Source organism: Condylostylus longicornis, unplaced genomic scaffold, assembly GCF_029603195.1.
Source record: "Condylostylus longicornis isolate FDR11 unplaced genomic scaffold, ASM2960319v2 ptg000162l, whole genome shotgun sequence".
Lineage (NCBI taxonomy): Eukaryota > Metazoa > Arthropoda > Insecta > Diptera > Dolichopodidae > Condylostylus > Condylostylus longicornis.
In genome coordinates this window covers 711,372-739,307 of record NW_026578130.1, presented here as the reverse complement: position 1 = coordinate 739,307, position 27,936 = coordinate 711,372, and the positions used below count along the sequence as shown (strand labels likewise).

The 27,936-nt window shown below is 22.6% G+C and overlaps 1 protein-coding gene across 1 annotated transcript; it reads left to right on the top strand.

Moving 5' to 3' along the window:
• The first annotated feature begins 1,733 nt into the window (after window positions 1-1,733).
• On the top strand, window positions 1,734-27,936 carry LOC129616089 (rac guanine nucleotide exchange factor JJ-like). Its single transcript, XM_055531559.1, has 6 exons — window positions 1,734-2,022; window positions 24,232-24,328; window positions 25,128-25,281; window positions 26,378-26,699; window positions 27,048-27,289; window positions 27,417-27,936. The coding sequence occupies exons 1-6, from the start codon at window positions 1,999-2,001 to the stop codon at window positions 27,679-27,681; spliced, it is 1,104 nt and encodes a 367-aa protein (XP_055387534.1). The 5' UTR covers window positions 1,734-1,998; the 3' UTR covers window positions 27,682-27,936.

Sequence of the window (27,936 nt, the reverse complement as noted above, 5' to 3'; positions counted from 1 at the left end):
AAAAGAACAAAAAAAAGAAACATTCACAAAAAAAAAGAAAAAGAACAAAATTTAAAAAAAAATAATAATAAGAAACAAAAAAAATTTACACCAGCGCCACCCTTAATAAAAAAAAAAAACCAAAAATGTCAAAAAAATTTTTTCTCTTTTGATTTTTTTTTTTTTTTTGAGTTTGTTTTTATCTCTCACACTCAAGAAAAGTAATAAACAATAAAATACAATCATAATTAACTTAACATTAAACTTTTAACCATAACTAAAAGAAAAAACAAAAAAAAACAAAAACTACACAAACCATGTTAATTGTGAATACAATAAAAATTGTGAATACAGACAGCAGCACTTTTATTCAATATAATGGTTAATAAGAGGAATTATAGCAATAATAAATAAATAAACAATAACAAAAAATAAAAAATAAAATATTAAAATGTACATATGCATACATACATATAAAAAAAATACCATTTTAAGTTTCCTGACTAGGCTCAGCAGCTCAATTCACAATTCAATGCAATAACACTTTTTTTTTATCTCTTTTTCACAAATGCTCGCCAACTTAACTATTATACGTTTTTTTTTATATTTTTTTAATTTTATTATTCACAATTTTATTGTATTGTAAATATTTTTATATGTACATTGTTATGTACATACATGTGAATATACCATATAGTTACCAGATAAGTAAATATGGTAATAAAATGTCGCCTTTTGTATTATTTCAATAAAATATTATTGTTGACATGTACAAGTACACATATTATAGGTATAATATTTAAAATTCCTATACCTGGAAATTCTCTCCCACTAAAAAAAAATAAGAAGAAGAACAATAATATGATATCCATGTAACTTTTAACAGAGAAAACTGTTATTATTTTGTTTTTTTTTTTTGCAATTAAAACGCATATATAATACCGCGACATCTTTGAATGAGAACAATAATTGTTTTAAAAAACTCAAGTAAAGTTTAATAATATTTATAACTCAAAAAATAAAAAAAAATTAAAGAATTTTTCTTTTTTTTTTTAAATTAAAGTAGAAGAGTTTAAGAATATTAAAAAGAATTTATAATAATTGTAATTCTTAATTTCTTTATGAGTTATAAATTAAAAAATAATAATAAAGAAAAAAAAATAAAACGAAAAATTTCATAGTAAAGGATTCTAAATTCTTATAATATAACACAAAAGTATATAACAGAATTTTTATAACAAACTACATATATTACAATATTTTAAGAACACTCTGAGTGAGAATTAATATTAAAAAAAGAGAATATTAAAAAAAAAAACAAGGATAATAACGAGTAAAATTCAATTTTATATTTGTGTTTGTATTTTACTTTGTAAAATAATATTTTTACAAATACACTCAGAAAAAAAATTAGAGTAAAAACGAAAATATATATATAAAATATTTACATACATTCTGAATGATTTATTTATGATTTTATTATTATTATTATATTGATCGTTTAAACATCAAAGAAAAAGCAAAAAAGAAAAATTAAGAACAAAATATTCAATACGAAAAAAAAAAAACAAAATACAAAAAAAAGGATTAACGCACATATTGGTATTAATTTTTTTAATTTTTTCTTTTCTTTTTATTCTGGATAATATACAGAAAAAAAAAAACAAATTTTTGTATAATAAAAATCTGTTAAAAATATTTACACAATCAATATTTTCCAAATAAATATATAAAGGAGTATACAGATTGTACTTAAGATTCAGTGATTTTTTGATTTTCAAGGAATTAAGTGGAAATTTTCAAAATTATTTGTTGAAATATACGCTTAATTAAAATTAAATATAAAATTTGAAAACGTAAAGTGAAATTTAAGCAGAAGTAACAAAAAGAATTGTGCAATTAAATTAATAAAATAAAATTATTAAATAATTTAATTTAAAAGAAGACAATTAAAACAGTTGAATTTTAATTATTAAAAATAAATTGAATAAATAATTAAAAAAAAAAAAATATAGAAAAATGAATTTCATATTTGTATTTTTGGTGAGTTTAATTTTAATATTTTAATTTTAAATTTAATATTAACAAAATTATTATTCATTAAAAATTAATTAAAATACAGATGATCTCATTAAAATTTAAAAGTTCTACACGAACATTTTATTAATTCAAAAACTAAAATACCTAAAAAATTTCGAATTTTGAAAAATTACCCGTATTCTCTTAAAAAGAAATCTTCCCTCCTCCTCTCCCCCTCCCCCCCCCCCGCCACTTTCCCTCTTCAAAATAAATTTTGGAACTATATTACCTATTTAATTTGAATTTGAAACTTAGTCATTAATAAATTTGCAAATTTACCCACATTCTCTTACCCTCTCCCCGCCCCCTTCCCAAAAAACGGAATCATTACCAATTTAATCTTAAAATAAAATAATAAAATTCACAATTAAAATTTAACAAATTACTATTTGAAACCTATAGTTTGATAATATAACAAGTTTCCGATTATGTTGATACACTTAAGTACACCTACTAGCACCTAATGTATACAACCTACTACAATTAAATCAAACTAATAAATCTTTTGTTATTTATATAGTCATAACAATTTTATCTTTTGAATTTCCGACAACATTAAATTCCATTTTAATTATATTACTTAAACATTTTGTAGAACATTAATTAAATTTTCTTAAATTAAATTAGAGTGATAACTAATTTTGGAATTTATAATATATAGATAAGCATTCTAGATCAAAAATCTTATATATAAATTAAAGTTAAATCATCAATTTAATTTTATGTGTATATAATGTCCATATATGGTTAATTTTAATAATTATAAAAAAAACGAAATTGTTATACATTTCTATTAAAATTTCGAGTTTGTTCTTTTTAGTTTAAACAACGATATTCGAGTTTAATGATAAAGTATAAAACTTAATTAATTATACATTAAAAAAGAATTTGGCCATTTTATCACATCAGATTTTAAAAATTTCACCTACGATTAAATTTTTGATATACTTTCGAACTACTTTAGTTCTAAAATTATAGCAATTTTTTTTTAATTGCAATTTTAACTTTAATATTATTAAAAGCTATAAAATGTTGTCAACTTTATTATGATTCATTTGTATATAAATTAAAAATTTTGAAAATCGAACACTTATTTTGAAAATCGAACAAAGGATTTCTTTGATTCTCTAATTAATTAGTGTTAGGACAATAAAATGTTTACATATGTTACCTAATTTATTCAAAGAGAGTTTAAATTATAAGCCAACCCAGACCTTAATTGTAAATAAATATTATGCTTCACAATACAAACAATCTTTGTTCTTTCATTTGGAATTCACACATTTCTCGCTTGCATTAGTAATTTTTTAAAATTTCAAATATTAAGTATTTATAAAATGCGCAAAAAACAAAATTAAATTTAACTATTAAATTTTAGCACAATAATTATTGTGCTAAAAACTAAATGACCCAAAACTGAAAAGCGTCGATGCCCACTTAAATAACAAAGAAATTTAACATTAAATTAAAATTTAATTAGATGAAAGAAATGTGCAAAATAAAAAAAGAATTTCAATAATTTGCCAATTAAATTTGCATTATTTTCAAACAAAAAAACTCAATTACTGAAGCCAAACTTTACTAATTTGTAAAATCCAATATTGTCAAATCCATTAATATTTTTGCATTTCTTTACAAATTTAATTAATAACTTTAATTTAAAAAAAAAAAAAGTATTTAATGTTAATTTACTTGTTAAGTTCGCCTTTATCTCTCAAAGAATCAATATTATTGCAAAAAGTTTAATGACCTCGACAAATTTTTTTAATTGCAATATTAGACCTAGTTATTATTTATAATATATAACAGTATAACATAATATAATATAACAGAAGCTTTTTAAATGTAAAAATTCAAAATCTTTTTTTTTACATTTTGCTAATTGATTAAAATTCTCCTTTCATTTGTTTTGGATAACTAAACAAAATTTTTCATTAATGGCTGTCTGCTATTAAATGACAAACCGCAATCCACACGAGTAAAACTTAATAATTAGCACAATCGTAATAATTTTTATTTTCTCAAAGGTTTCTGTTCTGCATTTTGCGATAAATTTATAACCTTTTAATTCTTTTATATATGCCATCCTAAATTTGCAATTTAAAATCAAAAAATTTTATCCATGAAATCAATTTTTTTTTATAAATTATTGCAAATTAAAATATTCAAAGATAAAATGGTCAAATTATATACGACCAAAAAACATATATAAATCAAATATTTTTGACATTTTATCACATAAATTAGCATTTAAATCAAATAATCAAAAATAATATTTAATAATTAATAATTTTAATGCAAAACAAAAAAAAATCCAAAATAAACATAACTACAAAAAAAAATTTTGTAAGTGTCAAAATCAATCTTCTTCAGAAGATTTTACAATCACATCAAACCATTACAAGATTATTCAAATCGATTGAGATTTTATCGATGTGAATAAAAAATCAAATAACAAAAAAAAATTAATCGATTTTTTCTTCTTGTCATTTTTATTCACTTTTTTTTTTATTTCGATTTTTGTGAATATTAAAAATATCGATTTAGGTCAATCATTTTATCTCAGAATTTTAATCAATTAATTTTTGTCTTATCATTTAAGATAAATTTCAATTTAGTAAACAAATTCATTCAAATATTTATTCATGAATGTATTTCTAAAGAGTATATGCGCCGATATTAATAATTAAGGGTTAATTTTGGAAATTAAGGAGATTTGAGAAAATTTGAAAACACACTTGGATATTAATATTTAATTTTTGTACTATGAAAGATCAACAAAAAAAATATTTATCTCGATCTCTTTAAGAACTTAATAAAAAAAGTGAAAATTTTCAGAATTAATCCAAGAATCAACCATTGAGAATTTGTTACAATTGACATTGAAATTAAAGGTAAGCTTTACATTGATATAATATCATTGGGCATTGTTAGTCTACCACTGACAGAGACATTATATGAGAACTGACAGAGACATTATATGTACTGAAAAGAACGTATTATGTGAGCCTTAGATATTATAAATTTAAAACAATGATATTTACTCTATGAAATTCACTCAAATTCTATATACACTTACATATGCTTTAAATTAAATGAGTGCTATAAAATTTGTTAGATCGAATTTTGTGTATCATCCTTGGTGACAATTCTTAGTACTTGAATATATTAGTTTAAACCGTTTGGTCATAAAAATTTACTGCTATACTTCAGTAAATTTTAAATGGAGCCAATATAATAGGCCAGTATAATACTCGATATTTAATTATAAATTAGCATTAATTGTACAATATTTAGATCGTAAATATAAATATAGTCACATCTAGCTATAGAACTTTAAGTTGTCGCACATTGTATTACTTCATATTATGAAAATGCCTGAAAATGACAGATAAGATTCACCCCATTTTTTTATTAAAACGATCACAATTTTAAAGTACAAGGAATTCGTATACAAAAATTATTTATTATTATTTCACTAATAGTTTCATATTATTATGTGGCCAAGTATTCACTGGTGCTTCCTCACAAAAAAAAAAAAACAAAAAACCATTATTAAGTAAATACCAATGTGTCATTTTTTATATTATTTATTTACAATTAAGGCAGTGATTTTTTGATCAATAAGGTGTGTACAAGTTTTCATATAAATCACAATTAGTATAGGTCAATCGAACAAACCATTATCGCAATTATTCAATCTGCGATTGACTTTGAATATTAAAATATTGATTTTTCTCTGATTATTTTTTTTAAGTTCATCTTTAATATTAATTAATTACTATAAACTGGTGTTTTGTTTTAACAAAAATCAAAGCAATTATATACATACATAAGTATTAAACCTCATAATTACAATAATTCATTTTATCAATTTTCAATTTCAATTTTCAATAAAATTGGAGGAAAAAATCTACACGTATACACACACATACATTGTATATAATATGCATTTAAGAATTCACTTAAAATTTTATAAAAAAATTTATTATGAAATTTTTATAGATTTTTATCTTAATAAATAAATTTAAATTTTTTTTTATCCTCCTCCCAATTTTTATAATTTTTTACCTTTATATTATTTGCGGTGCATTACGAACTCTTTTTTTTTCCCCTGATATTTGGAATTGGAATGCATACTTTACTTATTTTTGATACTAGTGTGAAAAATAAACGAAAAAAATTTCTTTTCAAAGCTACAATGTAAATACACCACAATATAAAAAAGGTTATCTCTGTATAGTTATCAGTTTCAGTTCCATACACCATAATGGTAAAATTTAATAAAATGGCAATGAAAAATTAAAAGATTTCCAAAGAAAATATATTGTTAATATCATATTTTCTTAAAATTAAGTAATAAATTTTCATTTTCATGAAAAAAAAAACCAAAATTTTATTAAAATAAAATGGCATAAGCTGATAAGCTCATAAACGTTTTTTTTTTTGATTTTATTGTTTATCGTATTGCATGCATGCACCCAATATTTTGCCAAAAAAAAAATTTTTTTTTAAAACATTTTTAATTTAAGATCTTCCAATTCTACTTGCAAATATGTATATAAAGTATGTGTATATGACAATATGAAAATAATCTTGAAATCTTGTACTTTATTTTATAAATTTAACAAAAAACGAAAAAAAAAATCAATAATTCACTTGTTAACTTCAAAAAATCAAATCATAAATTTCTTTTCTCATCCTTAAAACCACACTGTTGCAATACAAGCACATACAATTTATAAAAAAAGTAAAGTGCGACAAATCTGATAATAAAATGCAATTTAAAGAAAAACAAAACAATTCACATTTTCTCTTTTATGCCTTTCTCTTCTAAAATACAATACAAGTCATAAACAATGAATGTACTCCTACCTACCTGACTACATCCCATACTAATATATAAGTAAGAGTAAGATCCCATACTAATATATGTATAACAAAATATACGTATATATACATGTATTATAATTTATAACATTTAACAGGATATAATTTTCTGTTATGTTAACTTTATAGAATTTTAAGATTAAAATAAAAAATAAAATGTAAGAGAAATATACCTTTATAACCATAATAATAAATTATATTATAACACTTTTAATATTATACGGTTATACTTAAAATTCCTCTGCAATGTGTTATAATAATATATGACAGAAAAAGTTAAGCAAAATTATTTGTTCGTTGTTGCATACTTCAATTTCGAATTAACATTGTTATTATATAAAACATGGAATGTAATTTAAATGTACGCCTTCATATTATACCGATATACGTACACGAGTATAACAAATTTATTAACCATACTGTTATATACAATATGTTATACAATATAATATTATTATGAGTATCAGTATGAACCGAACAAAATATTACAATTAAAATATCATAAAAATATGTGTACATATACATGTATATTAATCTGTACATACATAGATTGCATTAAAATTGGAAGTGATAATGAAAAAAAAAAATACTAAAATAATAAGAATAATAACCAAAAATAACAATCACAAGTCAAAGATATACGATACTCGATAGTATATAAAAATGACATTTATAAAAAAAAACACAAAACAAAATACAAGCAAACAGTAACAAAAAAACCATGAAGGCGTTAAACTGCCTTGTCAAGGTCGTTTCTTAATGTTCATTCAAAATTTTATACCAAAATTTTGTTTATATTCTACAATTTAAAAAAATATATAACTATTTTACACAATGTTGGTAAAATATCTACATATACATATACACATCTTATTCATCATTAAAATATTTATAGTATTTTTTTGTTTCTCTTATTCAGAGGACATGAGCTTTTCCTTTTTGACTCATTCTCCATTAAAACGTTAAGAAAAAAAAAATTTATTTTATAAACTTAAGAATTGATGTTTTGACTATGCAAGGGGCAATCTTCCTGTTGTCTGTTAAGAAAATAAAAAAATATCAAAGAAAATCGAAGAATTTTTTATTACTTAAAATTATCTATTCCGACAGATGGCTTTATTTAATATTTGTATGTAGAAAATAAACGTTAAATTTTTGAATTACTTTGTTATACAGGATTGAAATTGAAATGACAAGGATTCGACATTTGATTTATTTTCTATTGCATTAATCATGTCATACGCATTAATCAAAAGCAATACTCTAATATTTTCCCGTCAATCATTTTTATACACATTTTTCACCATACCAATAATAATATTTGCGTTCCATTTACGTCTGCAAACTACTCATGATCATATATGTATGCGTATGAGTATACGCATACATATCTTAGGTACGTATATGAGTATATAAATTTTTGGTATGACGATTTTATATTGCATATAGCTTTTTGTATTGTTCAAATGTCAATTTATTTAAAAAAGGACATTTCAAATATTAAAATTAAATGTCAAAACGTAGATTAGAAATACTGTTTACACCTACCGGAAAAAATTAATGTAACTGCACACATGATTTACACATTTGTTCGAGGTATAGTATAATCGTGTTCAGTTTTAGCTATTCGTGAGTAGTTTAAATCCGTAAATAAAACACAACTAATTTTACTACATAAAAGAATGATAAATTCATATTAAAATCGAATTGATGTTGATTCAACAGCACCGACATCTTCGATTAATTATAAAGGAATATGAAAAGTAAAAAAAACTGAAATTCTTCGGGATAACAAAAAAGACAATAACAAAAGAAAAAATAACTATCAAAAATTCTAAATGAGCTGTCAAAAGGAACTGTTTTGATTTTTTTTTCTATTCTTTTATTCTTCTTCTGTTTTGTTATTAATTGAATTTCTTTGAGTTTTTTCTGATTAGAGATTAAAAAAAAAAAAATTAATATAAAAAAAAAGTAGCATTTTGGACATCGAATTCTTTGATTCGATTTTTTTTTGTTTTGTATTTTATTGTTTTTTATTGTTAACATTATTTTTTTTTTTTTTTAACATGTTAATGAACTTTTTTAAAAGTTTTTTTTTTTGTTTTATTACCATAAAAAATAAAAGCGAAAATTATTGTGCATAAACAAATCTTTTAATATTCATATACGAGAGTATTTTTATATTGATGTAGGTATGTGTTTATAATAATTTTACATACATATGTACATACATAATAGTTATAAGTATGTTTAATTGCACAGAAAATTATATATGAAGGTGTGAAAATGCTTAATTAAATTTGTTAAAAAAGAAGCAGCAACAAAATAACAAAAAAATAGCAGTAGGTTAATCGAAAAGTTAGTCATCAAAATATCTTCGTTAAAATGATGATGATACCTGATGATGATGATTATAATCATCATCATTTTAAAAGTGTGATTTTTAAGATTTAATCTTAAATCAGTTTTTTAACAACTTCTTTATAATTTTATTTTTAATAACAATAAAGAAGAAAAAACAAAAAATTCTAAAACATGAGCGCGGAATTGAAATTTTGAAATTTATAACAGCGGAAATAAGAGTGACGTTAAATTGTTTTTGTTTTTTTTCGTCGATTTTTGTTGTTTTCATTAAACGGTCACAGGTAAGTTTAATGATTTTCATTATTTTTAGTTGTTATACCCCTACAAATGTACATGGAATCAATTTTGTGATATTTTGCTTTTTTTTTTTATTGTTGTTTCTTGTAATTTTTTGATTATACAATATTTTTAAATTTTTTTTTTTTGAAAGTATTAAGTTCAATCAAAATGTCAAGATTATGAAATTTTTTTTTTAAGGTGTGACTAAGAGAAACATTTTTTTTTCCATGTAATCCTCTATATTAATTTAGTCATAATTTTTAATTAAATTATAAGGAGGAAAGTTAATGTCATACGTATATTATGTTATGTGACATCAATTAAATATTATTGCCATTTTGTATAAATGGCAATCAGATTTGATTAAAATAAGAAATTTGTGTTTTTCTTTTGACTTTTCACATCAGCTGCTTTTTTAATTTTTAATTTTGACATTATGACTTTTTGTTTTATTGTACAAATATTACAATATAACATTTTGCATATATTTAAGTACATATGTATGTTGCTTTACGATTTGGAAATTCAAGAATTATGAATAATTATCAATATAATTGAGTTAGATGGCGCGGAAGTATTAAAATTTATATGACACCTAAAAATTTTTACATTTTGTATGAGGAAATAACAAACAAATTAACTAAATTTGAAAATTAGATTATTGTATATTAATCCAAGCCTATCAAGCAGTTTTTGACACATTCAACGTGTACTAAATAATTTTCTTACCGAATTTATTATGAAATTTCGGGAAAAGGCACGTCTTATTTCAAAAAATTATTTGAAAATTATTTTATTTTTCACAGCATTTTGAGAAAAAATGATTATATATTTATACAGTTCATATGCAGCGCCTGTTCTGACTTGTTCGGGCTTCTACCTGATTTTCGAAAAGTACCCCCGTCTTCTTCTCTAACCCCCCTCTTCGTTTAGTACAAATTAAATTTTTAAGATTTAAATGGTTTTTTAAGTTTTTAACGGCGCTTCTGTTTTTCTGTAATGCTTACCTTTCATACATGGTAGATCCGGTGTTGATTATCTAACAAAATTCTACTCTTCTGACATTTTCAATTCTAGAGTCCCTATAATGCTTTCATTTATCGAGTATGGAGTTCACAACAGTATATGATTGGAACTATAAAAATTGTTTTCATTCATGTTAACATACTTCAAACCGCTTCATGATCGTTTACATTCAACACTTTTTTTGTTTCACTGATTATTTTTGAAAGTTTACCATAAAATTATAATTTTGTCACTTAAATCACTTAATTTTTAAATGTAATTTTTTTTTTAATCCTAATAAATTTTTAGTTATACAATTTTTTTTTTTCTTTTTCTTCATCTGCTTCTGATATAACAATAACTAACCTAGGTTAATATAAAAATAACAATGAAAAATGTCAGGTTATTGTTACTATACACATACAAAGTGATTTCGATAAATAATGAACATTTTTTTTTGATAGGTTTTTGTAAAAATATTTAAAAAAAAAAAATAAGAAAAAAAAACAAAACAATTTCATAATAATTTTGTCATTTTTCGTACAAGAGACAACAACAAAAAACAAAGCTTGTACTAAATTAGAATTTAACCTTTAAACTGAAGGTTTTTGTTTTTCAGTACAGATTAAATCCAAATTAAAAAAAAAAAAGTTTTTTGTCCTCTTTTTGTGTTTTTTTTTTCAATTTGTTTTTCTTTTTCATAAATATTACGAGATTATTGTAAACTTTTAATAATTAATATGATTTTGGTTTAAAAAAAAATTATTGAACTTTTCTTATATAATAAACATTTATATTATAAAATCGTATACCCTCATATTTGACATACAATATAATTTTTGAAAATGAGTACAAAATGAACGTAAATTTTTGAGAGGAATGAACTTAATAATGAGAAAATGAAATTTTTGTTAAAGTTGATTTTTAAAATCAATTTTGGCATATTATTTATGGGACAAACAAGAAATATTGATAAAAAATCTAATTTCTGTATAAAAATGATTAATTAAAATATGCGTATAACTGTAAATGCGAATTATTAAAGTCGAAAATAATTTTATTGTAACAATTTCTAATATTTATTTTATAGTATTCCAAATATTCAAATATAAATATCACACACACTTACGATAAATCATACAATATTTTCGAAAATTAATACACATAAATAACACATTGAAAACACAAAAATAGTGAGACCAAAACACATCCCGCAAAATATTTCGGTTATTTTACTCTCAATTTCAATATTGTGAATAGTTCTTGAACATTTGCATATGAATTTTGCAAATATTCTTAAAATTATTCTGAATAATCAAAAAATTGACATAGAACATTTTAATTTCTTAAATTTATATTAAATGTAGGTATAATATAATTTTCGAAAAATGCATATTATATAAATTATCTTATGCGGGTAATTAGCAACAAACTAATATTAGAAAGCAAGAAAAAGAATGTGAATTGAATAAATTTAAATTCTATCAAAAAAAAACAAAATTCCAAAATAAATATTTTATACTTAATTAAATTCAAAAACCAGTTTTAAACTTACATACAAGAATACATATCCATATATACAAAAAACCTTCTATATATCCTTATGACAGTACACACATGTTTTTTTAAAAAAACTAACATTCCCATCCTATCACATTTCTTTTCCATATTTGAACCATCTAGAAAAATTTTTACGATATCAAGTCTTCCGTATAACTGAAAATAGAATTTAAAAAAAAAAATTAACCGGAATTCGATAAGGCTATCTATCGGTTGTATGTATAAATATAATTAAAGGAGAATACAAGTTTCTATAAATTAAATAAATTATACTTAAAAAAAAAAAATAAATCCTCCACATAAGCTTTAAAAGGAAAAAAAAAATATTTTTTTTTTGTTTTCACTTTTATTCAAATTAATCACCTTGAAAACTAAATTTTTTATAAAAAAACAAAAATTTGAAAATTTGTCATCCATATTTCTTTATTTATTTATTTTTTCAAAATTGACAGGGTGGTGAACTCATTTGGGTGGTAATTTTTTTGTATACTCACACAGTGAGCGGTAAATTATGCAAAAATTCTATTATTTCGAAAAAAATTCGAAATTTTTAAGAATTTGGCTAAAGCATACAATGTTTGTATAATTCTGTTATTTTTCAGAATTAGTTGAGTCAAATATTTGATCTACGAATTTAATTTTGAAGCTATACAAAATGGATACAAGACCAAATTTTAAAAAAACTTTAAATAAAATATGCTGCAAGAACAAATGTAATAACTGATTTTTCTCTAAAATCTAAACTTTTCGAGGTTATGTTCATATTTCTTTAGAGCTTCTACACACATTCAATTCCAACTTCGGCTATTACATGTTTGATTGTTAATTAATTGCGCACAATAATCAATTAAACCATATCACCATTACAAATTGATGGAGTCAATTGAAATTGTAATCATCTTATAAAGATTACAAATTGTTTGATTGCTTAATTGCATGCTATCATACAATATTGTTACAAAACTAATATCATACAAACAGTTGTAAAACTTAAAATTGCATGTCTGTTTAAGCCCATCAAGGACTTTCAATAAATTTGCAAAATAATTTCAACATTTGTATTAAGACTATTACAAATTTTTTTATCTTAGAATATTCTAATGGTTCTCTGGTGTTCTAGAGACTTTTGCATATATACAGATAAGATTTATTAATATTTTTTTTTCTTTTTCAAAATTTATCGAACGGCGACAATACTCGTATTTTACTATCATTATTAATTTCAATTGTCTTAAAATATTTTAACAACAATAGAAAAAAAAATTTTTTTTTGCCTTTTTTTTTGTTTTCAATAGACTTGAATTGCAAAAACCAGAATGAAATCCTAAAATCTCGCCTAAATAATTTTTTTTTTTTAAATTAATGGAAAGATAAAAACCATTATTATGATTTCCATAATCCGAAAAAGTAATTTATTATTAGAGATTTGTTTTTTTACTTTGTTTTCTAATAAATTTCAAATAGTTATGTTCTTTTAAAATTTATAGTACATAAATTAAAAATTTAACAGAAATTTTAAAAATATTAGAAATTGTTGAAAAATAGTTGAAAATTTTATGCCATATGACTTGCTTATTTTTTTATTTTTAAATATTCTTCAATATAAATTCAACTTCATCTTTTTAAAGATGAGAAAAACACACTTGATTAAAAGGCATAATCATCTCTTGGAAGAAGCATTTGTTAATATAACAATTAAATAACTCAAGGGTCAATTTTGAACGGCCTCCAATTTAAGATTGCCTCAAACATAGCATTGTTTCCAATTATAAACACATTTTATAATTTAAATAAAATTTCAAATTATAGTGGCCTACAAATTGCTCTTGATCATAAAATTAATATGATATCTATGTAATTTAAAATGGTTTCCAATATAAAATGGTGTTTAATGGTCTCCAATTTAATATACATTCTCCAAATTTAATAAATAGCCTTCAATTTCATATGGCCTTTAAATTAAATTTACTTCCAGTTCAATGGTCTCCGATTTAATATATCTCCAACTGAAAATGTGAAATATATAACAAAGTCTCCAATTTAACATAGTCTCCAATTTATCAAAGTCTACAATTTTGCTCGCCAATTTAACATACTCTTCAAATTTCAAATTAACATAGTCTCCAATTGAACATAGTCTCCATTTTAACGGATTATTGGTAATTCCACCATCCTTATAAAATTTTACAATTGGTTAAATTGACTGCAACTATGAATATCAGGTAAACCAATATCGTCAAAATAATTACATTTAAACCTTTAAAGAGCAGACTTTAAATTTCTAATAATTCTCGATTGACATTTTTTTCTTTAATTAATGAAGGATAAAAAAAATGTTCTTAATTAAATACTTTTAATTCCTATAATTAATAAACTGACAAAATTAAATGCCTATAAAAATTTAATGATTTTATAGAAACAAAAAAAAAACGTGTTGTTTTTTAAAAAAAAAAATATCTGGCAAGTCTACTTTTCACAAAAAAAAAAATTTAAATATTTTGAAAGGAACCCCCGATAAGGCAAAATTTATGTTTTATTCCAAAATTATTTTAGTTTTTATTTTAAATTTTATACTTTATAAAAAAAACTATAGCTATGGCATAATTTTTTTTAATTCGGTTCTAAAATTTTGTTATCAAACACAAGAAAACAAAATTATTTTTCAAACTCTCCTATCTATAACTCCATTATCTGAAATTTTATTCTGTTATATAGATTGCAGAAGAGAATCCAGACATAACGAGAAAAAAAATAGAGTTGACCTTGTCAACTCTGTGATACCCGTACGAATTTGTTATCCTATGTGCGAATAACTAATGTGCCATAACTAACTATGGGGCAGACTATGACTTTAAATTGCCGTATTACCATATTAATTTATGCAAAATTTCAATACTATGTGTTATTCAAAATACTGGTTGTGCCAAACTACTATTGATGTTGTATGGCAGCTCCCAGAAAGAGCCAAGAAATTTTAGCGAATTTTACCAAGCACATCGGCCCTACTAATATACTCACTTGTGTGAAATCTCAATATCACAGCTTTTATAGTTTCTGAGATATAGTCAAATAACTTTCGAAGTTGTATGGCAGGTACCAGAAGGAGCCAAGTAATTTCAACGACTTTTATGAGACACATTGGCCCTATTAATATATGCGTTTGTGTGAAATTTCAATGCCATAGCTTTAATAGTTTCTGAAATATAGTCAAATAACTTTTGAAGTTGTATGGCAGGTACCAGAAGGAGCCAAGTAATTTCAACGACTTTTATGGGGCATATTGGCCCTACTTATGTATTCGTTTGTGTGAAATTTCAATACCATAGCTTTAATAGTTTCTGAAATATAGTCAAATAACTTTTGAAGTTGTATGGCAGGTACCAGAAGGAGCCAAGTAATTTCAACGACTTTTACCAGAAACATCGGCCCTACTAATATATTCACTTGTGTGAAATCTCAATATCACAGCTTTTATAGTTTCTGAGATATAGCCAAATAACTTTTGAAGTTGTATGGCAGCTACCAGAAAGAGCCAAGAAATTTTAGCGAATTTTATCAAGCACATCGGCCCTACTAATATATTCACTTGTGTGAAATCTCAATATCACAGCTTTTATAGTTTCTGAGATATAGCCAAATAACTTTTGAAGTTGTATGGCAGGTACCAGAAGGAGCCAAGTAATTTCAACGACTTTTATGGGGCATATTGGCCCTACTTATATATTCGTTTGTGTGAAATTTCAATAACATAACTTTTATAGTTTCTGAGATATAGCCAAATAAATTTTGAAGTTGTATGGCAGCTACCCGAACCGGTACCCCGATCATGTCCAATTTAAATAGGGTTCTGGCACTTACTACAATAAATCATTTGTGAAAATTTGGTGAACTTAGCTCAATTAGTTTTTGAGTTATCGTTGGGACGGACGGACGGACGGACGGACGGACGGACGGACGGACGGACGGACAGACAAAGCTAAATCAACTCAGAATTTGACGCTGATCAAAAACATACACTTGAGTCTATATCTAACACCGTTATTTCTTAGCGTTACAAACGGTAAGGCAAATTTAGTATACCCTTCGAACATACGTTCGTACGGGTATAAAAATGCTGTCATACAAGTTTATTCTTTTAATTCCGGATGAGTCAATTAACTGAAACCAAACGCTTAAATTATTGTTTATCTGCCTTTAATTTTTATTGTTCTTCTTATTATTTTTTTTTCGACAACAGTGTTATTAAATTCACTTGCTTGGAAGTTATTTTTAAACTATTAAGTTATAATGCTAATTAGAATTCATCAATCATTTCTTAACATATGAAAATTTAAAAAAAAACAAAAAGTGTCGAAAAAATATGAAAAAACAAAAAATTAAAAGATTTTTTCTTAAACTAGGAATTATTTTGTGTACGAATTACTTTATAATAGAATGTATTAGAGTGTTTACACAAGTTTTTTTGACAGATTGGTCGAACATAATTATGATAATAAAAATCAAAATATAATAAAATAAAAAAATTTTAGTTATGGTTTAATTCGAGGTTATTTGAACAAAAATTTTAACAATAAAATTACAAAAAAAAAAAAAAATTTTTTATCACCTGCAATAAGTCAATTTGTTTCACCTATTAAATGGTCATTTAAAACAATTTTTCTATATACACTTTAATTGTTTAATTTTAAAATTGAAATTGATTTTTTTTTTCACAATTAAATGAGTAATTTATTGCTTTTATTTTGAGTATTTTAATTTAAATGTGTTAGAATTACGTTCCTGTTTTTAATTCAGTTCCTGTTTTTGTAGGATCTTCCAATTTTTTAAAATTTAAATCATAAAAAATTAGAAGAGGAAGTTCATTTGATAAAATAATTCGCAGAAATGACAGACAGATATATACAGGAATTTTCTGAATTGACATATTATTACGTAGCTGTCAGATTGACAGAATTTTAACGGCGCATGTAAATGCTCACATATCTCAACAACTAAACTAATTCGTTATTTTAAATTGAATCTGTTAACTAAAAATTGCGATTAGTTTGTAAAAGACTAGAAACAGTTTGATTACTTAATTGCATGCGATCATACAGTTGCATGAAAGCGCATTTGGATGTAAACCTACGTAATACAAATAAGCAATAAAACAGTTGCAAAACTAAAAATTGCTGCCTGAGCACTAAAAGTTAGAATTAAAAAATTGACAATAAAAAAAAAAGTATTCAAAATTTTTTGCAATGCTTGCCACAATTTTTTCTTTTTGATTCATCTGTTAAGGTTTTGGAGTTAAACACGTTTAAAATATTTTATTCTTTTACTTACACATTTTACCATAATTGTAAAGCAAGCAATTAATACAATCTAATTTAGATATTTATAATTAAGCAAGTATATGACTAATTCTTGAAATATTAAACTTAATTCTATAATATGTGAAATAATAAATCAAGATTAAATGATACAACATAATAAAATTAATTTAAATATAACAGTTTGAAATATAATACCAAGAAACTTGTTCACACCAAAATTAAATTTTGAATATAACTGTTTCATATTATATTTTCGATTCTAATTGAAAAAATCTAAATTATAAAAAGATAAATTTATTCTTATTAAATCTTCAAAATTCATTCTGAAATTATTTAATTTTGTTTTTCATAAATATTTAATATTGAACATACGTAAAACACAACCCCATGGTCCAAAATTGTTGCCAATTTACATTAGTTATCAATTGAATTGTGCATACTGCTGAATAAAATAAATCGAAAATAATACTACCATTTTTGACCACAGTGGAGGGGTAGAGGAAAGAGAGGGTGTTTATTTTCGTGTTTTATCAAATTCTCTCATCTCTTAAATGGACAAAAATTTATATACTCTCATAAGATGAAATTTTCACAATTTTAAATAAATTACAATATGCGCATTTTTAATAATATGTTTTAAAAGTATTCAAATAATAAATTTACGATATTAAAATTTACAATATTACGTTTTTTTTTTTTGTTATGAATACGTTAGTATTTGGTATATGCAACTAATTAAAAAAAAAAAAATTAATTCAAAATTAAAAAAATATCTTAAATGTGATAATTTAGCGCAAATACATTCCAAAATTGACCTTGCATTATGCATATTTTAGCTAATAAAGTATAAATACTAATAGAAAATAAATAGGGAGATATAATAGATTACAATACCGTAAAGCTCTTTAAAATTAATATTCACATTTTAACCGACCGTTATGCATACCATAAATAAAGTATTGTGATCGTAACAATTTTAACATTTAAAAGTTTTGTTTGAGATCTCCTGAACTCTGCTCAAACCGGTGTCAAGAAAAATTTTATCTGATATTTATGTTAATGTCATAAATAGATTGTGACTGTGACATCAGAGGCGATTGAATTTATCGCGTGTAAATAATACATGATAATCATACGATTACTGTATGATACGATGTATGAAAACAATTTGCTGACAATTTCTTCATACTTCTGTAGCTGTAGGTTAGTTAGTAGAGCGTCCGCCTAAAAAGTGGTAGGTTACTGGTTCGAGTCCAATTTAAGAAGAAAATATTTTTAATTTTTCAGTCGTGACTTGTTTCTTTGGCTACGCCATCTACTTTGCAGTTGTATGAATGAATTTTTATTTTTTATGAGAAATATGCAAACTCTTTCGGTCATTTTCTGTTCAAGTCAGATTTTTTTTTTTTTGGAATATACACAGGTAGAAATTTATAAAATTATTTAATATTTAAATTAAATGAATTTATTCAATTTTGAACATAAGAAGAATAAAAGAACCATTTGTAAATACAACATACAACATGTATATTTGTATTATAAACCAAAAAATTTCGTATTACATGTTTGAAATTGAAACAAATATTTATTATTGTCCTATATTTCCAAACTATAAATTAAATTTCAGCCAACGCATTAAACGAACATTAAACCACTGAAGAAATTTCTAAATTTTGATATTATGATAAAATATTAAAGGTGTAAATTAAATAATAAAATACTTTTGAATATGAAACCGCTGATCATTTTGTGGGTGATAAAACTTTAAACACAAAAAAAAAAAAATTATCAATTTTCACTATTTAAAAAATTTTAAATTTTTACTATCAAATATTTAAATAATGTAACAATAAAATATATAGAAAAATTTCTTAAATCTTAAAATGTTTGATGATTGCGTGGTTTAAAATCAAAATAGTTTGAATGTATTCGTGTATAAAATGCATAAATCTTATATAAAAAAAAACCGTTTTTGAATAAAAAAAAAATTTACTGTGTCAACTTTGATATTTAAATTATTAATTTTTTTTTATCAAATTTATATAAAATATACACAGACTGATTTATGTTAGTTAAATTGAGTTCATGTTTACAAGAGAAAAGATGACACATTTCTATCAATATTAAGCCAGTTAGATTATTCATTTATGTATGTTTGGTAAGATATGTGTATGAAAGTATACACGTAGCATAGTTATATGAATTTCATAAACTATATAATAAAAATGTTAATATGATACTAAGCTACTAAAGCTATCATATAAGCATATTAAAATTGTTTTTTCTTTTGTATGTCTCGTAAAAGTCATAATGCAAACATTTATGTTATAGCAATACTTTATATATAAAATTTATTGTTCATACTTAATTATTTTATGCTGCTGTGTACATACATACATATTTATGTTGTTTCTAACAAATTTATATAAAATACGTAGTTGTATTAATGTCAGTTCTTTTTTTATCCCTCTATATATGAAAGTTATACTTGTAGATATTAATTTTTATAACTACGGTTTATGTTAGACATAATTAATCTTTATGCCTAATTTCATATCCTAACCTCAATTTCAATAACATTTTCCAATTTAATTTTTAACGGAATAAAATTCAATTAAATTGGCCTTAATATGAATTTTAACTAGCGCAAAACATACAGTTCAAACATGCTTCATACATTTTGTTTGATAAGAATGAAATTCTGTTCTATTTTCTCTATCAAACATATTTCAAAGACTAATCAAATTTTCATTAAATTTTGTTTGAAATCAAACAAAACTGATGATCATCAAACCAATTACTCATAATTAATGTACATTGTAGTTGCTCTCAAACTGAATTATAATGACATTTCTGCTCAAAAATGCTCTTTGTTCTTAACAAAATTCTGTCATTTACCTAGTTACGAATTACATAGTGAGCTTGCTGGTAAAAGTATGGTGAGAGTTTATTAACCATAAAATACAAAAATCAAAACAAAATTTTAAAACAAAATTTTTAGCCTTTTATTATTGTCACAGCAATCACGTGTTTTGTTGTATAACAACAATATTTTTCGCTTATATAAGAAAAGTCTCTTTAAGCTCTTTGTCTAGCCATTAAATTTAAAATTGATTTTTCATGTTTTTTTTTTTATTTTTTCTCTATAAAATTAATTTCTTCTTTTTTGCTTTTTAAAATTTATTATTAATTTCTTTAATTAAATTGAAAATTTTTCAATCTAAAAAATAATAAAAATACAAAAAACATTTCATCTTCCATTTTGTTTTTAATATCATTCGCATGGATAAATAAATTTAAATATTAAAATCTATATTATATTTTGTCTATTGAAAATATACAAAAAAAATGGCTAAATTTATGCTATTAAAATTAATATAGAGTAGCAAAAATTTTATTATTATAGCGTAATAAAAATATTAATAAATAGAAATCTATTGAAGAAAAAAAATCGAGAAAAACAAGCAAATAATCTTGAATAATAAAAAAAAAGCGTTTGTAACGTTAAAAACACTTAATTTAAGGTTAAAGACTTTAAGTGTCATAATTAATTTTTCATTGATTTTGGAAAAAAAAAAATTTATTTAAAAACAAGTATGCATACAACATGTTGTATGTGGATAATGTTGATAAGATAATGTAGATTGATACAACATAACGACAACTTGGTATTCCAACAACAGGTTTGTTGGAATACGAATTTTCTATTAATATACTAATAATTTTGTCGCTTTTTCATTTAATTTTTTAGTTTACTAGATTTTTATCCAAAAATTTTCTTAAAGAATATAAAAAATATGACAATATTTTAATATGTCATGCTCGATGAAGTTTTTGACATTTCTAATTAGATTTATTGTTAATTTCGCCATACTAAAACAATTGATAAAAACGGCATCGTCACCTCTTATTTGTTCTAAAACAATATAATGCATGAAACAGAGCCGAACTCCTTTGCTCTGCATCCATCTCCTTAGCTTTGTTTCATGCATCATGTATAGAAAACACAGCAAAAGAGATGGGTCACCGTCTCCTCCTCCTCCTCCTCCTCATCTAAGCAGCTCTTAGAGAGATCATTGACAGGACCGCCCATCCTCCTGTAATGTTCGTCAATAAGACAATATCCAGTTGTTACCCATACCACAACTCCAATATTTCTCCGACGGAGAAACTTCAGATCCCTGATACGACACAAATCTAACTTAAATCTAAATTCTTCGGTTGCGTTGCATGTAATTCCGTTCGCCCATTTACCTTGCTAAATTCCTGATTAACTTGCTCATTTGCCGCGTCTCGTAGTATACGTACTTCGAAGATATTACGAGGTCCTCCTTTTCATATTCTAAAAAGGTTCTGAAAATAATTTCTTATTACTTTATTCCGGAAAATTAAATCCTCTTGTTAAACATTCTTATTCATTTTCAGCACATCCACTCTTTAAACGTTTTAAAAGCAAAATTTCTGTCAAATACATTTTTTTTTTGTCAAATAATAAGCCGATTTTTAATTTTGGTTTATTATAAAATAGAAATTGATATATTACCAAATTTTATTCTTACCTAATAGACTTTAATAGAATATTTTAATAATATTTATGTTTTAAGTATGTTTCGGAATCATATATAGAATTTAAAAAAAAAATTTAATTTTAATATTTTTAACATTTAAATGCTATAAAAAAAATATAATAAGACTCTAAAAATTCTAAATTTATAAAAAAAAAAAATTTTTATAGCCGTGTATGTAAATATAATATTCTTAATAAATGGACTGACTCTCTTATAAATCTTAATAATAATTCTAAATTATTTTTGTTCTTTTGGTTATATAGTTGGAATTTTTATATACTAGTTTTTATATATGATTTTAATTAAATTATTTACCGTTATTCAAATATTATATTTGTTTATGGTTATTCATATTAAGTATTATGTAAATGTTTTTATTACTTCATTTTCGAAATCAATTTTGTACAAAAAAAAAAAATATAAAAATAATTAGGTGCTAAAAGAAAACAAAAATAGAATCATAAGTTTATAATATTCTAGATATATGAATATGCAAATAATAATAATAATAATAAAAAAAATAATTCCTAAAAGTATGGAACTAGATTTTCTAACTTCGGCATTATACGATGTCCATTTTCACTTTATAAATTTTAATGCCTACATTAAATTGGTATATAACCGCGTAATAATTGTTTGTATTAGAGCAGTAAATCAACTTTTCTCTTTTCTAATTCACCAAAAATAAAAATTATATTTTTATTATTATTATTTATGCAAGAATTTATTATAAAATTAATGAAAATAAAAAAAAAAATATATAATTTGTAAATTAAAGTAGAAAAAGTAGAAAAATAAATAAAACAACTTGTTTTTTTTTTTATTTTAATATTTTTAACATTTTTAATAATAAATTGTTTTATTATACATAATTTGATTATAATTTATTTCTGACACCTTATTTATAATATTAATAATAATAATTTAATAAAGTGTGTATGCCTTTCAGACATTGTTTTATTATATTATACCTAGTTTGGCAAAATGTATGCCTTATAACATAAAAGTATATTTTTTTTGGAACTAGATTTTCATATTCTATATTTTTATTAGATGATTTTCCAGTAATAGTTATAACTATATAATATAATATATATAATTAAATAAATATAAAAATCAAAAAAAAATTTTTGATAAATTGGCAATAGATTTTTAATTTTCATTAATATTGTCCTGATCTTAGATATAATCACGATAAGAATTATAATTTCAACACTATAAATTGCTTACGTAAGATGAAAATGTATGTTATATTAGGTACTTATATTATTTTTGTGTGTATATTCAAATTTTATGTTGAAAAAATAAGGAAATTTAAAATTTATTACATTCTTTTGTATTTCATTTAAAAAAAAATTTTAATTTATTATTAATATTTTCTTTCGATTTTACATAAATTATTAAAGTGAATTTTCTTGTTTATATACACATATAATTTATATTTTGATCACATGAAATCATTAATGATTAATTAATTGAAATTTTTCATATTTTACTAAATTTTTCTATATTTTAAATTCATTTCAAAAATTCTTAATATTAGGGAATTAAAATGAACAAATAGAGTTGTGCATTACGATATATTAAAGGTATACTACCTAATTTTAAATAAGGCACGCATTTAAAATTTAAATATTTTTAAAAAATTTTCAAAATTTTTATCTCAATAATAAATAAACAGGCAATGTAGTTAATTTTCCCTTTATTGAGCTATAAAATAATATTTCAACGAAACTGGTATTATACTTTTAATATTTACATTCGATGCAATTATCGTAATTACATTTCTTTTAGAATTTGACAAGCAATTTATTTTTTAATAATTAATTTTCTAAATCACACGACAAATTATTATTATATCATTTGATTGAGTTGAATTGAACAGTATTACAGATTGAGTGTGTTTAATTAATGGCATTTACAAAATAATATAAAAATATTACTGAAAGAGAGTGAGTAAAATAATAATGAGTAGGTTTTATCGATAATCGAGAGTCGATTATCGAAATATGCATAAGAAATGATAAATTACAACATTTCATAATATGATCAGTACAAAAGAAGTAGCATTTTGCATTTTCTCTAATTTTTAAAGTGTTTTTAAATAAATTTCTATTAATAATAATAACTAATTTAAAACCAATTAACATAATTATTAATTTTCCTTTCCTCTTTTTTCTTTTTAATTTTAGATTTGCATTTTAATTGTTTTAATTGAATCAGCTCCAGCGAATAATGGCAAGTATATAAGACATCGAAATGAAGGAAAATATATAGCGACAAACGAAGGTATACACATGCATATACCGAGATAATAACGTCAAATTTTTTTATTATTTATACATAAAAACACAATTAATCAAAATTTAATTGAAAATTTTTTTTTGATTCTTTTGCACAAATTATCATCAAATTTTTTTGCACGCTTTTTATGCGTTTAAAATTAAAAAATTTTTTTTTTGAAATTTTTTGGACTAATCAGATGAGATATAGGAAAAAGTGTTTTTTGTCACGTTCTTTTTGGTATATTATTGTAAAATTTATTGTCGTCGTATATTGACATCGGAAAATTATATGATTTAGATTAATGATGGGAAAACGCAATTCAGTTTTATTAAACGATGCAATAATATTTAATAAAATTTGAATTTTCATCAGCTTTTCTAATAACTTTCCGATTATTGATTTTTTTATATTTTTTTTTTTATATATAAAAATGGTTGCAGTTAAAATTTTCAAAAAGCAAACATTGACTAGAAACTGCATAGATTTCTAATATGAAGTTTATTGTACTGTGGCAGTTCCTTATGTTTTGCTTGAGTTTTGAAAATTTTACTGCCCCAATTTAATATGAAATTTTATATACTGGTTTTGGTTCTAAATATAAATACAATGTCTAAAAAAATTTTGAAATTATAATTTATTTTCTAAATTCTAATTATTTTATATTTGGCTTTACTATAGCACAAAATTCTAAATTTTCTATTTATATAAACATTGTATATATTTAATTTAATATTAACTACGAGTATCTTTAAAATTTCAGTAAAAAATAAACTATTAATTTAATTACATTTATATATAATAGGAAAATATGTTCATAAAAAATATCCTTATGTTCATGTTCCTGATTACCGTGAACTTGGAATATATAAGCATATTCATATTCCATATGATGGAGGTTATGGTCCATATTCCGGTTTTAATATCCCATATATTCATGATGGCTTAGGAGATTTCAGGTATTTTTAAAAATTATTATTATTATTATTTAAGTTTCTTTATGTTTATTTTTAGGTTAAAATGAAAATTATTTTACAAACAGGAAACGTTCTTAAGAATTGCTTTGCAATATATAGAAAACAGCAACCGTTAATAAAAAAATTTCATAAAACAATATTATGCTTGATTTAATCAATGAAATTTTTGAATGCTATAACTTACATCGCATCATTGCCTTTCTTCAAATTGTCAAGCATTTTATCCAATCATTATGCCAGTCTTCCATTATTAGTTACTGCCAGTCTTCCATTTATTAAGCATTTCTAAAATAAATTTAAGTGGAAATTGTGATTACTTAGGCTTTTTTAAAACTATATTCTAAGAAAATTCAAGACAATTACCTACTAGTGTCAAGAGCAAATTTCAACACTTTTTAACAAAAAAATTGTATATTTTTTAATTTTACATTAAAATTACCTTAATTAATGAAAAATTTTCAAAAGAAAGACATATATTCTTATTTTTTTTATTTTTAAATAACCAATTACCATAAATCACTTGAATTTTTCGCAATTCACCATATTTTTTAATCAAATATAATCGAAAACATAAATGAAATTCACAAAATTTATGAGAAATCTAAAAAAAAAGATTTCGTTCAAAAATCAAGCAAACAACTCCATTTTAAGAATTTTCAAATTATTTAGAAATTCCAGAAATAAATTTTATTTACGAAATGTTAATGGAATGTTCAATTTTCCAAATGAAATATTTAAAAAAAAAGAAACACTAATAAAGAAAATCATAATTTTTACATAAATAGTAAATTAGTAATAAATCAACTTAAAAGAACATTAAATATAATTTTTAATATCAATTTTGAAAAAAAAAACAAAAACCTACGTTGAAATAATTAATTTAATTTGGATTTTTATGATTTTAATATTTAAATCAAATAAAATTCCAAAATGATTTAATAATAACAATTTTCCATACATATACAAATTATTATCTAAAAAAATATATTATAATAAAAAATAATATAAATAAATAAAAAAATAATAATTAAAAATTTTATTAATTAATTTAAATTTTTTTTTGTTTTTTCCATTTTAGTTCATATTCAGTAAGTAGATCTGATCAAGATCATCCTTTCAATAATCAAATATATGATATACCTGTGCCTGATGTACTCTTGGAATATGGTTTTCCTGAAATATCTTCAAATATCCGTTCCGCAAAAAAATCTACAATTATTGATCCTAATATTGAAATTCCCGATTCACCTTCATCTTTATATTTACCTTCATCTTCATCTTCATCTTCACCTACTACTACTACTACTACTACTGAAACTGAAAAATTAAGATCCTCAACTTCTTTAGAATACCTTCCTTCCCTTATAGAAAATATTGATAATAATGATAATAATATTAAGTAATTAAAGAAAAAATAAATTAATTAATTTTATAAATTTTAATTTAAAACAAAAAAAAAAATATCAAATTTATATAATAAATAAATATAATTCAAATTATCCTATAAGTATTTGTATAAATTGTAAAAAAAAAAACAAGACAAAATTTTATATAACAAAACTTTTTTTTCGAAAATAATTAATTATTTTAAAAATATAACTATTGAAAAGAAACAAAAAAAAAAACAAAAAAATCTCAAATGTGCATCTCAAAACAAAAATTTATTTATATTTATTTATAAAATAAGTAAATTAACTATATATGCTATTAAATATATTAAATAATTTTTTTTTTTTGGTGGTAAATAGTTAGTTATTTGCCCGCGCATGCGTGTATATAAAACTAAACTAAAAAAAAAAAAAACTAAAAAATTATTATCCAGAATTTGTTACACTTTTTGTGATTCGCAGACTACTACAACACCAAAACCAACTACACCTAGAACAACGACAACAACAACACGCCGTCCAACCAAACCATATGATGATGAAGGAAAATGGAAAGTTATATACCATGATCAAGAAAAGAATCAAAAGAAATATGATTTTTCGTAAGTCTTAAAATTAATTAAATCCAAAAAAGAAAAAAAAAACTTACAGATTTATTTGTAAGGCGTTGAAAACTAAAATAATTAAAAAATCAATTACACAAATTTTATAATTAATTTTAAATTTTAGATATTTAACTGAGAATGGTATTTATCAAGAGGAACAAGCAAATACAAAAAAAGAAACAGGAACTAATTCAAAAGGCTATTATGAATATATTGGTGATGATGATAAAGTTTATCGTGTCTATTATAGTAGTGGTGATCAAGGTTTTGTTGCTATCGGTGATCATATACCAACAATACCACCAGAAATTAAAAGAGCTTTAGAATATGTTGCTACTAAAAAAACTAAAACTAATAAGAGTAGTAATAACTCTGGGGCAAATAACTAAAAATCATAATATACACAGTCCAAAATAAATCATATACACTGAAAAAAAAAAAAAAAAAAAAATAAAACATAAAAAATTTCCTTCCAAAAATGTATTAAAAAACTCATAAAAAAAAAATAGAAAAAAAATAATATGTAAAATAATTTTTATTTTTAGAAAAATTAAAATTTAAATTAAAAATATTTTAATTTCTTTAATGAAATTTTAAATATTTTTAAATGAAAAATTCAAAAATGTAAAAATGGTAATTTTAAA

What these genes read in the sequence shown, in the direction of transcription:
- LOC129616089 (XM_055531559.1), top strand. Translation starts at nt 1,999, where the DNA reads ATGAATTTCATATTTGTATTTTTG. An exon ending in ATTTCATATTTGTATTTTTG is followed by an intron (nt 2,023 to 24,231) that starts GTGAGTTTAATT and finishes TTTTAATTTTAG; the next exon opens with ATTTGCATTTTAATTGTTTT. An exon ending in GATGGCTTAGGAGATTTCAG is followed by an intron (nt 25,282 to 26,377) that starts GTATTTTTAAAA and finishes TTTCCATTTTAG; the next exon opens with TTCATATTCAGTAAGTAGAT.